The sequence below is a fragment of the Corvus hawaiiensis genome, chromosome 2 (assembly GCF_020740725.1).
Source record: "Corvus hawaiiensis isolate bCorHaw1 chromosome 2, bCorHaw1.pri.cur, whole genome shotgun sequence".
Lineage (NCBI taxonomy): Eukaryota > Metazoa > Chordata > Aves > Passeriformes > Corvidae > Corvus > Corvus hawaiiensis.
In genome coordinates, this window is record NC_063214.1 from 51,576,486 (window position 1) to 51,594,333 (window position 17,848).

Consider the following 17,848-nt stretch of genomic DNA (forward strand, 5'->3'; position numbering starts at 1 on the left):
TACACAGGCATGGTTCTCTTTTAAAGGAACTCAACTACTGCAAGGAGCAGTAACACAGAGTCTGGGCAACTTTACTGCAAATCATTAAGAAATTGCTTTTAGACTCATTGTAACATTGCAGACATCTAAGGATAGAGCATACTTGCCTGCAGGAGATGGGGATTGATAACCAGGAGGGTCAAGTTTCAGTTGTAAAACTGATGTTTCCAGCAAGACTGTCTCCTTGCATCAAATCTCTGCTGTGAAAACATCCTCCAGCTGATCAGTACCAGCTGGCACGGAAGGAGAAAGAGGAAACACTACTTGTGGCAAAGTACCATACGGCACAGATCTTACCTGCACTTTAGAAACACTTCCCAGTGCTGGGATTAATGGGACCCTGGCAGGATGAGCATACCCTCAGACCCCTATGATACATTCACTAACTGTAATTTATGATAAATCACAGGAGAAACCTGTGATTAAACCGAGTCTGCACTGAGCTCCCCATGTCTTTAGCAAAGAATGAGACGATACTTCTGAGTTATTACAATGTGTAGAATGAACTTTTATTTTCATTCATCCTTCATTAATACCATACAATTATATAGCAATATTTGGAAAAAAATAATCTTGAAATAATTTAAAACAGAAGGCACAGAAAACCAAACCCAACTATTCTGCTACAAGAGAAAGGGGAAAAATGATTTGAGAAGTGAATTTATTCTGAAAAGTTTTATCGCTAGATATTCTGATCAAAAGCTACAGCACACAGAAACAAAACTGCACAGTTTAAGCTAACCCATGCTTTTGTTACATTTAACGTATAAAAGGAAAAAAAGTCTAAAAATATTTTTTGCAGGATTTTGAATGAAAAGTGTAATTTTTAAAATAAAAAACACTAAATCTAGTACATATGTCAAAAACTTCCCTACAAAAGCCTACACACTAAGATGTACTTCACAAAAAAGTTTGCATTAAGGGCAAAGCATACAGTTAAACACCATCTGGGGATGGGAGAAAACTGGTTCTTAAATCAGTTAAGAGTATCAAATAAATTTGGTGTTTGCTTCAGAAACAAGGATTCTCACTACGGTAATATACTGGAGAGGACATTCTTTTGTATTTTAACATTATGAAATTAAACCAACAGTATACATTACAGAGAGGAATCAAACCATTCATATGAGATTTTTAACTTTTTTTTTTTTCTTGCAAAAGAATAACTTTCTTTCTTTTGAAAACAAAGCTACTGGAATTAATGACATGCGATAATATGCCCCGATATTATACCAGCTAAGTTTGAAAATAAAGTTCATGCTTCACAATTGAAATATGCTGTGACTCTCAAATACATTCTCTGGTAATTAATAATACAATACAGAGGTCATTCATAAAATCAGTTCAGGTTGGGAACCTGGTTTATAAATGAAGCTCTTTTCAAATATTGAGAACACTGACAACACACAGGGTTAGCTCCAGGTCAGCACATTCCTTGCTGTGCTCCACCCCTCTTTTCTTAAACAAGTGGGTGCTTAGCCTGCAAATATCATGGAAAGGCAAAGTCTAGAAGTTACAGGTTGGTTTGTAAAAATACTAAATACAATCGAAGACAAACAGTATTACTGACAACTTAATAGCAGGTGCTCTCTAAAGGAAAAAAAAAATATCCTGAAATGCAAAAGAGATCTTTTCAGCATTTGATATCAAGGCATTTGCACATTTGTCAGGAGGTGACAGACAGTAAGAGTGAACTTTGCAGCTTACTTTGCAGTTGGACTTGAAATCAAAGAGCTTTCCATCTAGCCTGCTCACCTGTAAACCATAACGTATGGTTTCTTAAGAGCTTGCTTTTATCCCTGGAAATAATTCTCTCATTTAAAAAGTACAAGTCAAAGTATTGTTTCCACACTTGAATAAAGAGAGCTGACAACTACAATAGAAACGGTAAAAATGATCTTCATAAAAATGTTCATCAAAATTCTCTGACATAGCAAAACATTCATTTGTAAAGTAAAGTCTAATACTGCAAGCCATTCACTCAAAGGCGACCTTGGGCACATGTATCCTTGCCAGCATTGCAACGGGAATTGCTTCCATATTTCTTGTCATTATAGGGTACAAACTCTGTAATATATTAAAGTTTCCTAACAAAGAGTCCAATTATTGCACTTTATAAAAATTCTAGTAATATCAGGCTTTTGTCCTACTTTTCTATGAACATTGATGCCCTGCAAGAAAAATTTGGGGGACCAAGTAATTTTTGATGAGTAAGATGGAATACTTGAATCAGTCCGAAATACGGAATCGAGAATGGGAAGGCTTACGAAATGAAGAGATGCAACCTTTGGAAACAGGTTTTGGTTCATAGCAGCAGGCATGTGTCATTCTGGTACTGACACACGTCCTCTTTGCCGCGAAGAGCGGGCACATGAATGTTACGTTTATATATCATGACTCAACTTGAGGACTTTGCAGAGAAACCCAAAGAACTGCTAAATTCTTCTGCTGACCCTACAAGCCTGATGGGAAAAGCTCAATGACAGCCATACTGGAGTGGGGGTTTCTCTGTGAGCTCAAATATATTTGCATTTGTGTCAGCAATAGATATAGCGAACAGAAATAGCTATTTTAGGATGGCAAAATAGGTAGAGTAAGTCTGAGAGGCCTGAAAAAAAGGAAAATACAGCAGTTTTGGCCCTGCTTTTAACCAGCTGTATCAATAGGGAAAAAAAGATAAGAGATTTTTGTGCCAGCTATCTAGAAAAAGACGCTGCTTGAACCGAAGTGATTCACAACTCTATATGAGGCTTCCAGGCCAGCAAATCACAGTTAAAGTCACTTTGTTCCTCTGCTCCTTCAGCATGGGAACGAGTGCAGAATGACTCATTCCAACCGTGGATAGTCCATTTACAGCAACAATCATATCACCACACCTAAAAAACACAAGAAGACAAAAAAACACATTATGAGTCCCGCTCTGCAGTAAGTAGCACACACCAACAAACAGCACTTCACTGCTGGGGTGGTAGGTTTGCATGAGGCTGGAGAGTGTAGCTAAAAATCCCAAAGCAGTTCAACTTGAAGTCTGTCCTACTACTGAAAGATGCTCCTGCTCATTGCAGGAGTGTTAGACTAGGTAACTTCTAAAAGGTCCCTTCCAACTTCCAGCTATTCTAGGATTCTCTGAAACTCATCCGGGAAATTCCCAAATCACTCTATTTCAATTCTAATACCAAGATAATTCTGCGTTAAGAGCTGACCTGTATAGAAACATGAGAAAAGAGATTTGGGAAGACCTAATAGAGTCAAGAGAAGATGAGATAGCATGTGCATGACAGAAGCATTTCTGTTTGTTTGTGTGGATTATGACACATTTACACCAAACATGCCTTTACTGTAGGAGGTGTAAGTAAAGATACTTATGGTTACCAACCAACCACATTCCAACTACGAACCTTGTTTTCAGTGGTTTATGATTTTGTCAAATATAACCATTTGGCTTGAAATCTCTCTCAGCAGATGGTTCAACTGAGAATTGCAGCATCTCTGCATTTTGAAATGGGTAACAGAAATTTTGAGGGTGCCATTTGCTGGCCCTGAGAAAACTGACCTTGAAGGGTTAAGTTCTGGTTTTTAAAACCTCAGAGAAATTTCAAATATGGACCCAATTTCTTTCTGTACTGACCATGTCCCATCTCTAGACACCTCTGCTTTGCAACTTGAGTGTGTGACATTCCCCAGAGTAGTTAAATGTGACTTGGAGATCAAACAGGACTTTTCCTGAAACTGATCCACTCAAGTATTGAAAGCACCAAAATGGATGGCAAGAAGATGCTCTCCTGAGCTTTCCCTACGGCAGAGCCGAGGAAGAGGAAGCAGAGTTACCAACACCAGTCAAATGTGCACTCCAAAGTCCTCTTCTGCCTGAACCAAGGGACCCCATCACCCAAACTGCAGTGCTACCGTTCACTTCAGTACATCCCACAGCCTTTCCGATGAAGTCATTTTGCCTTCTATAAAATCACACCAGACAGATCATGTAAGCAGAAAACTGTCTAAACTGTTGAACTGTGAAGTTATTTACTCCCTTCCTCTCCAGCCTAACATTTAGATAATTAAAACAAAACAGAACAGCTTTAGAAGAGACCTGCCCCACAATAACTCACGGTGAGGGTTCTAAGGGGCTCTCCCTTGTTGATGGCCCATTTTTGAGTCCGCATTTTCAGTGGAACAGTACAGTTGAAAAGACAGTATTATATCACATTATCACACAAGAGCATCTTTTCCATATGTTACAAGGGGACAAATGTGATCACAATGATTCTTCCACTCTTCTTAGGAATGATGCTTGAACTTCCTTTTGTGTGAAGACCTCTAGTTATTAAGCCCCCAACGTGAAATTATTTAATTTGGGTTGAACTAAGATCTTTAATTTAATCCGAACTGTTCCACAGTTGGAAAAAAAATCGTAATTTTGTGTTCAGCCAAGTTATTTTTTTCATTTATTTATTTAGTCACTGAACTGAAAAATCAATTACTGTCAAGGCTCTAGGCCTAAGTACATTCTTTTCTTAAGTCACTTTGTAAGAAAATCTGCATGTAAAATTCATGCCACAAAACTTCAAGTTGCATATTCTTGACTGCCACCTTCACAAAAAATCAAGTCTATGAACAAGAGAACCTTTAATGGGAATTTTAAGTCCTAGTTCTGAACTAATCCTACATGAGGCTAAGACATATATCTGGATACTGGACCTGGAGGCTGCATCGAAATGTAATGTGTAAGTAAAATCATATAATCTTTAATGTCACAAGGGACCTCAGGAGGTCTATAGCCCAACCTTACGCTGCAAGCAAGGTCAGTTGTAAGATCTGACCAGGACTCTCAGGGGTTTACCTAGTAGGGTCTCAGAAACCTCCAAGGGCAGAGACCATGCAATTTATGTTACTGCCTGACCATCCTCATGGGGAAATACTTTCTTCTTATAGCCAGTCTCAAAGCTCTTTTGTGCAATTTGTGCCCATTGTCACGCATCCTCTCACCCTGCACCACTGAAAAGCCTGGGCTTTGTCTCCTTGATAATCTCCAGGTAAGTACTGGAACGGGTTTTGGCTGCCCCTGAAGCCTTCTCCTTGCAGGGCAAGTGCTCCAGCTCCACCATCTCAGGGGCTTCTGCTGAACTTGCTTCATTTATCAGTGAACTTCCTGCCAACTAATGACAGGGTAATGCCATGGGGACTTGGTTCCTTAACAATATTTTCAGAAATCTTTATCACTTGCTTTCTTGCCCTTCTATTAAAGCAGCAGCACTCATCTTCAGTACCAGTTTCCAGCAGTGGCTTCAGAAGGCTATGTGAAAGGACAAAGCAGTTTTGCCCACTTTGCAGAAGTTAAGTTCTAACTTTTAGCTGTTCTATAGGAAGACAAAAGCTAGCTAGCTCTGCACATATACACTGCACATTGTCTCTTGGCTGAAAGAAGAGTTCGACAGGAGACAGCAGGTGACATCACCAGCACAGCTGGGGAGGAGCACAGGAGATGCCATCACCTCTGAGAGATGCCCCTTCCCCAGCAGAAACACCCTGTTACTTCCCTGCATCCCACTCATCAAGGAGGCAAAGCACTACAGGGCTGCACCATCCAGCAGCACAAGATGCTACAGCGTACTTCCTTAAGCAATTAGTTGCACATAACTGTTTAAAAGTGCTTTATTATTGTTGCTGTTATTACTATTTTTATTATTTCTACCATTGTTACTTTGGCTTACTTTAATCTTCCATCAAAGTAGGCAGGAGTTCCAAGAACAATTGTTTTAATGAAGAAAGGCTGGTTTGTGTGGTTCTCCTCATAGCCACCGACGATGCTGAAGCCCCAGCTCCCTAAATTGCTCCGCCGCAGCACCACGTCATGGCAGCTATGCAGGCAGCTGTGGAATGGAAGCACAGGATAACAAGAGAAAAAGCCATGTATAGTCTTACAGTAGGCACAACATCTGCTGTCTCATCATTACCACTGCACCAAGAGTGGAAGAGAAAGGGAGGGATGGTGATTAGACCTCTGTTCCCAGAGGAATTTTGCAATAATCAAACCAATTACCGAAAAAGCCTCACAATCTTGAGACAGGAAAGTGTCTTAAAAGAAATAACACAGTGCTAGAATAATTACTTAAACACAGTTAACTCTGCAAACTGACAGTAATAGAACTGCATTTTAGGAATTTCACAGGTGGCAACAATGTGGGTGAAAAATCCATACCTGATGTGTTCAGCTTGCAAGTCAAAAATGCAGAGCATTTGTCTTCCACCCCCATTCAGTTTAAGCTTTTTCTACTTTAAGTAAAAATTAAAAATCCATGCACAATCTTCATTACCTCTGAACTGATTCACCACCAGTAATGACAATATAAATGACTAACCATTTTATTACACAGAATGTAAATAATTCAGATCACACTTCACTAACTGTACTGCTATGTTATCAGCCCTAGTGAAAATTAATTCTCGCCAATGAACTTGGCAATGACTGTAATTTAAAAAAAACCAAACAAATCTACATAGAAATTAACTTTTTGTCAAAAAGACACCAAGTTCTTTACTGTTGTTCAACACTGCTTTAAAGCCCCATGCAGAGCATAATGTGAGGAGGCATACACGGGCATCTGTAGCATAGAAGAAATAAACCACCAGATAAGAAATAAACTGCTGCTAAAGCATGAAAAGGAAGTATATTTACCAAAACTGAGAGCCATTTACTGAGATTACTCATTAATACTTTAATAGAAGATAAATTAATTGACAGTTAAACTCAGAAAAAGAGAAACCTCTGGAGGGCCAATGCATGGTTGTGTTATCTTCAGTTGCATTCTGCTCCCAGTCTGACTGGTTCTTGTTGTGGTTTTACACTTTAAGTACAGACCTGGCAAATTCATCAGAGGGAAAGGAATTAACCTGTATGCCCTGACTGAAGTTAACAACTCTACTAGCTGTAGTAGGAACTCTTCTTGATAGCAAGTGATGCCAGAATGAGATTATAGCTGCAGCCTCAAGAGAGTGAGGAGTACAAATGATGTCCAGCAGATTGCAGAGTAGTTAAGGGGAGGGAGCTTGCTGCAAACGTCTAAGAGTTTCTGTGTTTGGCAGAGATGGTAGTGGGTTCTTGAGAAAAAACAATGTGAGCCTATAGTTACATGGCAACAGTCTTGGCACAGGACATGTCAAGAATCTGTCAGAATGGCCAAAATCTGATGCAATATTCTGAAGTGAACTATTTGGCCTCATAAACTTAGGTAGCAGATTAGCAAAGAGACAGATGGATATACACTTTGTGGTTTTATTAGTAATTGCTCTGGTTTTAGATATTCTACAGAAAGTTACAGTACAATAAAACAAAAAAAAGATTAATTGTGCCTGAACAGAACATTCCACATGGGTAGTTACTATGGTTTGTGAAGGGATAAATCCAGTCTATTAATCTTTGAGTTTCCTAAGGAAACACCGCTCCTGTTCACAGCCTGCTTCCTAAGCACACTGCCAACTGCATATAGCTGAGATGGTCAAGCAGAAATAAGGGCAGATGTGCTGCAACTAAGAAGGTCTCTGCTTCTTTATGTCTCTCACAGGACTTAGCTTACAACAGCTAAGTAAGTACTTTATTGATTAATTCCGTACCTCGGAAGTCCCAGCCACATGACCCACGACGGTGACCAGCTGGCATCGTATTCATTTTCACTGATGGTACTCAACTGTTCTTCAGTAGCCTGGGGCTGTTCTTCTACAATCTGGACTTCCAGGGCTTTCAGGGCAACTACTGAAGAGGCAGCACTAGCCTTCAGCATGGCCACCGCCTCGCTGTGACTCAGGTTGGTCAGATCAATGCCGTTGATGTTCAGCAGCACATCACCTGTGCAAAGATGCGAGGGAGAGCACATCAGTCTGACAGTCCTGCCCACCCACAGCACCTCCCACACCAGGGTTTCATTCCAAACTGGAGTCTTGGGACCTAAGACAGTCTTAACTAACAGACTGGGAATGCGAATAGCTCTGAAGCCTTATATTGTCAGTTTGAAACTTTAACGTACTGAGCTTTTATCAAGCTGGATCAGTGTTTATTTCCACATAACACACCAAATACTGTGACTCCTATGTATACTGCCCTGAAAATCTGGAATAGAAATTAACTAAGGACCTCACCAGTTCGGCTGCAACTAATACTGCAGATGTCATGACACAGCTGTCTCCAGACATGGATCTTGGGTTCATTCTAACTTTAAAAGTGAAGGAAGAATGATGGCAGGAACAATGCAGGCACATCAAAGTAACCAATTATTGTACAGGTAAGGTTCCACAGAGTGCTTTAATTCATCTGGTTTTAACAACTTGTTACTTGGGAGAAGAAAATGGAATTCAAAATCTACTGGAAAGTTTAGTACAAAACCCAGTTAATTCAAAGACAGAAATGGAACCTCTCTACAAAGATAATTTGGAAAGAGTCAAAGCCAGGAAAAAAATTTCCACAATTTTAGCTTTATGTTTTTTAAAAGCCTCAGGATAAAACCAAAAATGTTATTAACTATCCAGTGGTAGACTCCTTTTCCACACAATGTCTCACCAATGAAAGCCAGAAAAACCAAAGCAAAAGTGCAAACACCCAGGTCACATTTGGAATGAGACTCAGTTTTTAGAAGATTTTCCTCCCAGTAGCTTCTGTGGCTACTTTAATGTTACACAATGGAAGAACAATAGTGATTCTTCTACCAAGTGTGTTTTTCATAGTAGTACAGAAAAAGAAAGCATACCTGCTGGTGTGTGGGTGTAAATCTCCCTTTCTCAGAAGCAAAGAAGGATGCTCCCACACTGTTCTTTTAAATGTACAATCTGTGAAGTTTTTTTCCTAAATTTCTTTCCTGAAACATTCTCTAATTCTGTGAACTGTCTCAGAAGATCTGAGAGATCCCATAGGCAGTCTTTGATTCACATATGACATAATACATTTTAATGATCAAATCCTTTGCTATCAATTATGCAGGACTGCCTTCACCTATGCTGAGCCTAACCTCCACCTCCCCGTTCCCTTTTACAAAGCCAAGGAACAAGGGCAGGTGTTGCAGCACCCCTGAAGACCAGCAAGCTCATGCTATCCCAGAAGACAAGAAAGCTTTTGGGAACCGGGATCAACATTGATGTAGCTCTTAGGGTAAACTCTGCGTGGGTGAGCTGTGGCCTATCATCAGAGCTTCTCTGCTGTTCAGATACTACACTGAGGAGGAGAAATTCCTTGGACAGAGATGTGGTCCAATCCACTAAATTAAACACAAAACCAGGGTGTGTGTGCATCACACCAGACCCCCAGCTCAGGGGACTACCATCAGCTTTAAAGAATTTAACCATACATTTCCTGATCTTATCCACTTCCCCTGCTATCATGCTGTAAACATCCCCTTCCTATGAAAGGTGAAAGTGCAACACTAAATACTGTATTTCCATTACTGAATCGTGGAGAAAAACATCCATAAGCATTTCCCTACATCTGCGAGAAGACTTTTTGACACCACCTGACTCCAGAGAATGCAGTGATCAAAAAGCAATCAGAGGTAGCCATGCCACCAGGGAAGCCAAACCCCACCTCGTTTAATCCTGCCGTCTCTTGCCAAACACCCGTGAGGCTGCACACTTGTCACAAAGATGGGCAGTTCGCCACTTTTGCTGCCTCTGCCTCCTGCCACTGTCATTCCCAGAGATTCATGTGGTTCTTTTTTCACAGTAATGTGCTTTTCTTGGCATGTAACACACTGGGAGAGATCCTGTTTAATAGGGATAAAAAGCGTTTTTAAAACTAAGGAAAAAACCCAAGCAAACCAAAACAAAAAACCAGAACACAACAACTAAATGCACGCCAAACCCACGCTTTGGCACTTTAATGGAACAGTTTAAAAGGACTAAGTAGAAGAAACCAGCTTTGGCTGGATTTCTTCCAGGTCAGATCCTTGCCCCCTCAAAAAAAAAACCCCAAAATCACCAACAAAAACCCCATGGATGTAGATACTTAAACACAGATAGAAAGTTTGTAAAGGCCCATCTTGAAAATCCCACTCTAGTTTTTCTGAACATCCTACACTGGAATAGGCTAAATTTTAGGACTGCACTACAAAACCATATGGTCAACACTCTGCAGACAAACCAGTAACAAATCTTTTTGATGTCTTGGTGAACATCAGCATTACTTCATTTGTCAGTAGAATATGCCCCAGAACTACAAAGAAGCTGCTAAGAAATGAAAACATGATGACAATAAGAGACCCTTTAAAGCCTTTATGCATCATGTTCTCTTTTGCAGCTGGTATGTAGAACCTCCCAGAGCACAAACTAAGGCCAATTGATGCTAATGGCTTATAATGGGTACCTTGGGCAGCCTTCCTAATGATTATAATGAAGACTCAAGCTTGAAACAAGAAGAGATCCTGTATTAAATTTTCCGACAACTGAATGAAGTTCAGTCTGTATTTAGTTCTGCCAAATGAAAAAGATCTAAACCTAAATCAAAGTAAATTTTATTTGCTGAAGCCTTTCCCTCAGGCTATTAAGCGAAAGATTCAAACCACTGCACATACACCTGTAGTAGCATCTTAAATTAACAGAATACTTGCAAGGAATCCAAAATAATGAAAGAAGTAAGCTGGGATATTCTTCAAAGTGTATCTATGTATATATTCCCCTGCCTTCTCTTGGAAAATGACAACATTGTCTTCTTTGACCTCCAGTGCCATGTGCTCCTTCGGACTGGCTCTGCTCCACACATACACATTAATCATGGAAGTAGCTACATGTAAACACACCATAGCTTATAAAAACAGTTCATTCCTAAGGCTTCAGGCTTTAGAACTGGCTGCTGCCACACAATCATATAAACATATTTTAAGCCACAAGGCTTCTAAGCCAACTACAAGTCAATGAGAGAAAGATAAATGATACAAAACATGAGAAACGTCCTCTTGCTGTTACATGGGACTTCCCATTTTCAAAGAGCCCACAGATAGCATTGATCCACGAGGGAAATCCACTCATCCAACTTTGGAACCATGGTAAGAGTACAACCCATGCTGGCACATGTGAAGTTGGTTCACACTCTGACATCAATGAACTAATCGTTGTGTAGGTATGGCCCAGCACTGTGGCAAGTACCCACAGCCATGGTTTTAAGGAGCCTCACCTTTGTCCCTCAGGAGGAAAACAACCTTCCTAGAGCCTCATTCGTTCTTTTCTGAAATGATCCCCGCTTTTAAAAGAAAATACTACTAATGCACGTAAATTATCCTAACAGAAGTACGACAATAAATAGTAAAGCAAATAGAGTGGACAGGAGCAAAGGTGGATTTGTTGACATGGTCAACATAACAATTATTTCACAAAGTCAACTTCTTAAGAGTGAGAAGTTGTATTTTTTCTAATTACAAGAACATCTCAGGCACAGGCTCTATTTCTGCAGCTCTTCCAAATAATTTGACACTAGCTTCATGAAAGTCTCTTCATTTTGCCTTTCTCTCCCTGCTTGAGACCCTGCAGTACTCATCAGTCTTGTAGCCAGGACGGTGGACTCATGAAGGAGATGACACATCCCTCCAACATGCTCTTCATATGCTGGATGGTGGGCTCCTTCCTGGTTGCAGCCAGCACAGCAGCAACAAAAACCGTAACATTCTTGAATGACAGCCCTTCCATGAAGGAGTAACACCAGCCACTGTCTTAGACAAGGTCTAACTACAGCTGTATGAGCCCACAGAACTTGCTTCTTTCACTGTAGTCAGCAAATCAAAAAACATACTGAGAACCTGTTTCGTATCTTTTGTTCCTACTCCAGACATGATGCAGCACTTGAGTACTTGGAAGTCATCACCATTGTTTTATTAATTAGATTAAAAAGAAGACATAATCCTTTCTTCTAGCTTTGCCTTGCTACACACACCACCACATGAGTAAATGAGTATTTATTCCTTTCAGAAGGAGAAGCACCAACCTTATGTGAGTTAGGTCTGCTGTGAAACAGCTGCTGGGACTGGTGTTGGTGTGAGCTGCTGCTGTGAGTCCCGGTGTCTCGGATAATACTGACTGTCTGTGACTTCAGGGGTCTAGAGATGATCAAGTTCACTCTCTCCCCACTAGCCTGTTGAGTACATTAGGTCATCAAACGTCATCAAGTTTGATAGGATACTGATTGTTAGAAAGGGAGGAAAACATATGACAGAATGCAAAACCAGACAACAGAAGACTTTGTTTTCCAGTTCCTTTATAGACTGCACAGTCTCTTACTTGCTTCTTTTTGCAATTCCCCCTGGAATGGAAGGGAAATTAACACTCTTCCTTCTCCTCTGATGTCATCTTTACATCAGCTGAAAATCCTTTGTCAAAAGGACCATTTCTCACTTTGTGTTACAAAGCTTCAAATATTAAAATTCACCCCATTCGATTTGCAGCCTCTGAACTTCAGCAACACACAGCAATAAATGGAAGAAATGCCTATGTGATAGCCCCAAGATCTGCAGATTTTGATCAAAAGCTCTGACCGCATCTGGTACTTCCCAAAGACACTTGCAAGAACAATGATACACATGAGCATACCATCATACTCTGGATTTTGGGGAATCCTGGGAGGCTCCAGTCTGGAGTTACCAGATGTTAAATAAAACATCAATTCTTTTTATTGCTGCAAAGCCACACCTTAAAAGGTAAAAGTTATGCGATACGAAATTCTGATCACTGTTTACAAAAATTGGGAAACTAAAATTACAATTCCCAAGATCGTTGTTATTTTAATTTCACTGCAAGGAAAACTCTTGAAATGACTCCTGGAACAAGTATTTATTACTCATTTGTATCAGAGTTCTCTATGTGGTGCTTTAAGCAAGGATGACCAGACTGCAGGAACGTACTACTGGTATATTCCAACTTTCCTAAAAACAGAGCCATTTTCACCAACATCCCATCAGCAGGAAGTAGCAGTGCTGCATCTGTTTCCTTACAGACTGGAAGAAAGGCATGGAGTAAATGTTTTCCTGTGGGGACACAGAAGGGTTATATGTCACACTGCATCAAGCTTTGGGTAATATTCGTGTCCGGAACACAGCCAGACATTGGAAACAGCCCTTTTTTGAACACTCAGAAAATGAGCTGTAACATGCAGAACTCATGGAAAACCTATATTTGACTTATCAGCTGCTACCTATTGACTCTAAGGTCTGACAAATTACTTTCTTGTTTTAACTCAATCCCATGCACAGGCAAATCAATAAAAACCAAAGCCCACTTCTATAGAGCTTACTGAGAGACTAAAATACAATACATACATAAACAGAATAATAATAATAATCCTGGTTTTTTTTTTCTTCCCTGCTAAGCAATAGGCTACAATAGGCTACTCTCCTTGCTCACATGAGCTGTCTTCTAATCTTCAGGCTGCATTCCAGGGAAGACTAATGCATTTTTCACTTCTGAGGGGGTGAAGTTCATCTGGTAGGTGCCAAAGCAGATCCTGTTCTTCACTATTATTTTCAGAACATAAATCACTGTAAATTACATTGACACAGGCTTTTAGGCCTCGCACAAGCTGCTCTGCCTGGGAACAGACTCCAGCCCAGGCTTTGCCCAAGAAATAAAGCTGAGCTAAGGGCTCAGGCAGGGAAAGCAAATTACCTGTATAACCTGAGCAGCAAGCTCCGGTGTGCCGTGCTTCAAGTCGTGTCCATTAATGGCCAGCACGCGGTCATTACTGCAGAGCCTGCCGTCCTGAGCAGCCAAGCCCCCTTCCAAAAGGTCGAGGATGAAAACTCCTGGCTCATCTGTTCTGCGCACCAGCTTGATGCCGAGCTGCTCGCTCGAGTCGCGCTTGTGTAGGGTCACCTGGAAGCTGTCGTCCCGGCCAGAGCCCGGCGCGTCCGCGTGGGTGTGCGTGCGGCTGCCGAACCGCCGCTCCCGCAGCACCGTCAGGTGCAGCACCGAGCACGGCTGCGACAGCACGGCTCGAGCGTGGTTGTGGGACACGTTGCTTATGTCAAAGCTATTGACCTGCAAACAACAGCAGCAAAAAAAGGTCACAGTGATGTTTTCGTATGTTTAGTTGTTCCTGGTTATGGAAATAAGCCCTTTCCAAAGTAAATGCACTCACTGCAAAACCAGCCTTGGAGCAACCTACATGTCTGACCCTACTAGGCTTCCTCTCTTGTCCTTCCATTCTCTCCTGCAAACTCACATTGGATGCTCAGTCTACACATTTTTATTTTTAGGTTGGAAAAGATCCTCAACATCATCAAGTCCACATGTTAACCCAGCACTGCCAACTCCACCACTAAACCATGTCTCCAAGTTCCACACCTACATGTCTAAACAGCTCCAGGGATGGTGACTGCACCACTTCCCTGGGCAGCCAGTTCCAGTGCTTAACACCCCTTTTGCGAAGAAATTTTTCCTAATATCCAACCTAAGCTTCCCCTAGCACTGTTTTAGGCCTTTTCCCACAAAGGTGACAACATGTCCTCAAAAGTTAACACCCTCTGCCATCTGTCCTCTTGGTCTCCTATACTTGTCTTCCTTAGATCTTTACACTGTTTGCTCCCCAGGAGAAGAACATGGCACGTACTTTCAGTGCCAAGCCCAGCATCACTTAAAACTGCAACATAATAGCTATAAAAAGAATGCATCCAAATCTCTGAAGAAAGCTTGTGTGTTACAATACGCCATACTTGCATTTTGTGAAAAAAACATTTAAAAAAATTGAAATCCAGAATAATGAAATTGCTTCATTAAGACAGTAGAAAAAAGGTAGTTGTACTAATTCTCAAGTCTTAACATGAACTTAGATTTTCCACAGACTTCAACTAGGTCAGAGTTTCAGACTTATAACCTGTATCACACAAAATCCAGCTGTAAATGAAAAACAGATTTAACTTTCTCTACCTACAACTAAGAATTGTGTTTGTTGTATGGCCCACTGATACAAAGATCAGTAACCTTCAGTCATGTCCTGCACTGTAAAAATAAGAACTGACAGTGCAATGAGATTTGGCAGAAAAGACGAACATGAAAAAAATTCAGCACAAAAGCTGTGTTTGCCTTGTTTTGTAAAAAACGGTTTAAAGTCAACACTAGAATTTCATCCTTAGCACGTATTATTGAGCCTTGGTGGAGGAACCCCTGCCCCCCAATTTCAGCAGATAGAAACTAACACCAAATGGTCTATACTGATTGATGTGCCTTACCTAAGCCTTTCAATACTCCCCATTGCAACCTAAGTAAAAACAAGCATGCAGCTTCTCACCATCTAATAGCAATATTAAAATTTTTTAAATATACGAAGTAATGTACAACAGCTGCCACATTTACATCACACATCTGAGCTCAGGGGCTCCCAGAAGTCTGTGCCAAACCATTTGGCTGCGGTGGTTTCCAAATGGTAAAGGGGTACTGCCCTCTCCCTGAGCCACCTCCAGCCCAAAACCCAGCACAAAGCCATAGCTGCCAGCAGCACCATGAGCTCAGACAGAACCACGGTGGTGTCCTGCTCTGCTACTGCCCTGAGACAGGTTGTAAACCTTGGGCAGAGGGAAAAGAGGCATAACTAGGAGAAATAACATTTAGAGCTGCCTCCTGCAAAAACCACTAGGGCTCATCCAGCAAAACCCTTAAATTAAATCCATTTTTATTTTTAACTGTAGTTAGCTGAAGTAAATACATAAAATATAGGAGCACTCAAAGGGCAAAGAAGAATATATGCAATAAAATGTAATTCTTCTTTCTAAAAGGCAGTTTAAAATTTCAGAATACAACAGCCTTATCACTTCTTGGGGAAAGAGATTCTCATTAGGACATGCTTCACATGAATTACAGTCACAGTCCAGCACAAAAAAGCGACAATTTGTAGAGCACTTGGAAAATGTTAGGCACCTATCTGTACCTTGCAGACAACACAAGCTTTTATGTAGCTGTTACTAAATGCTGTTCCCACAGCTCTTAAAAGGGTAATACTTCTTGTCTGACTGGGCAAGAAAATGCTGAGTTTCATCTCACAGTCCTTTCTGGCTCTTTCTTTTAGACCTTTACAGCTCATAAAAGCCCTGGAAAACATTTTCAGAAATATCCAACCGAAGTGTGCATGCTGAGCTGCACCTAAGTGCACCTAATTACAGATGGCAGAGATTGAACCTGATCATTTTAATACAACAGCTCAGCACCTGCACAGGTAAATTCAAAGAAATAAAGCTATTCTAGCTCCCCTAAAAATTTACGTTTTGCCCTCTGTACCTCTCCCTTGGCATGAGAGGACGACTCTCGTGGACATCCACTTAGCATCTGACAGCCCCACTGCCAGGATGTTGATAGGGAAGACTCACTGCAGTTCGTAAATTCCTATTTACAGTCAATTCACTGCCATTTATGGCTTTGGAAACTGTAACTGACACCTGCCCAAACAGCAGGAATTTCCAAAGCTTCACTGGAACTCAAGCTCCCTATTCTGTCAAACAAGTAGAGCCCTTAGTATAAAAGTAAATGAGGCAGCATTCAATCAGTGTCTGCAATTACTTGTTGAAAAGGCAACATCTTGGAAACCTCTTGGGTTGTTTTCTTGGCCAGCCACTATGCTTACACTCCAAGAGAGGAAAAAGGCACATTTCTCAAAAGAGACTTTATTTTCTGAAGTGCAAACTGATTTCCTTCCAAGGATAACTACTGTATTTAAGCTACTTCTATCGGCTTGATTTCAAAACAGTGAAATGAAGAAGGCTTACAACTACATTTGGACTGATCTTAGGCTGCCAGATCAAAAGCAAACATTCTTACTGAAGTAATTTTGAATTGACAATAATATATTTGTTTCAGGTGGAATGATTAAAAATAGAAGCTGGATGACTGTTCTGTTTATGCAGCACGCAGTTACTGTCATTCTGAAGTGTCCTATAAACAACCCCTTCCCCAAATATAAAAATTTAAACTTCAAAATTAATAGAATTTTATCTTTTTCTACTGCCTGTGGCTAATTACTTAAAACCAAAACAAAAATACACAATCAATCAAAACCAACTTACATTTTGTTTATTTTTTTTCTTTAAACACTTACAGCACCTGGCTTTAAATCATTCCATTGAAGGCTATCACTGAGTCTTTTATACATACTGAAAGATGCCGGTCAACTGCCTCGGCTTTTGGAAGGCAAGAGTGAAGCCAGATTAAAATAACAGTTTAGATGAAGCCAGCCTTACAATCTACAAATTGCTTTTTACATAGGACACGTTACGCCAACTTGCTAGCCAGAAATAACCTTGGGCTCCTTTGGAATGAATGCATAAAGTTGAAATAAGGACCAAGTCCCACAACATTTAAAAACAGAAAAATAAACTTGTATTTTAAACGTTGACAACAGATGTTAGGGAGGAAAGATAATGCCAGAGACTGGTCCGACAAACAACATAAAGCATGATAGCCAAAAGTGCTAGAACAACAGGCTCTGCTCTGAATATTAATTTGCTTTCCAACTGATAATTGCAAAGCTAACATTGACACAACATAGTCTGACAAGGAAAATCTTCCATCTCATTTTAACAACAATTCTGCAAGGAGTGAATAGAAAGCAAGCAGACAGAATACGTAATTAGGTTCCATACTTGAAGTATTTGGTCTCCAGCAAGAAGTCTTCCATCTCTGGCAATGATCCCATCTCGATAAACCTCTTGAATGACAATGTTGATCAAAGGTGTTTCATTGCCACCCACTATGCTAATTCCTAATTCAATATAAGGATTGGACCGATGAATTTCAATAGTAGTGATCTCTCCTTCAGGCAAGGTAGGTGGCTGTTGATTTGCTGCCAATTATTTTTAAAAAG

General features: G+C 40.5%; 1 protein-coding gene across 4 annotated transcripts in view; it reads right to left on the minus strand.

The window, feature by feature from the left end:
- Positions 1–523: 523 nt before the first annotated feature.
- LNX2 (ligand of numb-protein X 2) overlaps positions 524–17,848 on the minus strand; it is a 59,606-nt gene continuing 42,281 nt past the window's right edge. For all 4 annotated transcript variants that reach the window (XM_048294956.1, XM_048294958.1, XM_048294959.1 and 1 more), the window contains 7 exons: positions 17,628–17,827; positions 13,666–14,037; positions 11,993–12,139; positions 9,605–9,782; positions 7,651–7,882; positions 5,751–5,909; positions 524–2,915 (listed from right to left, as the gene is read on the minus strand). In XM_048294956.1, coding sequence (XP_048150913.1) covers positions 2,780–2,915; positions 5,751–5,909; positions 7,651–7,882; positions 9,605–9,782; positions 11,993–12,139; positions 13,666–14,037; positions 17,628–17,827 — 1,424 coding nt within the window. In that variant the 3' untranslated portion in view covers positions 524–2,779. The remainder of the gene's footprint in view (positions 2,916–5,750; positions 5,910–7,650; positions 7,883–9,604; positions 9,783–11,992; positions 12,140–13,665; positions 14,038–17,627; positions 17,828–17,848) is intronic.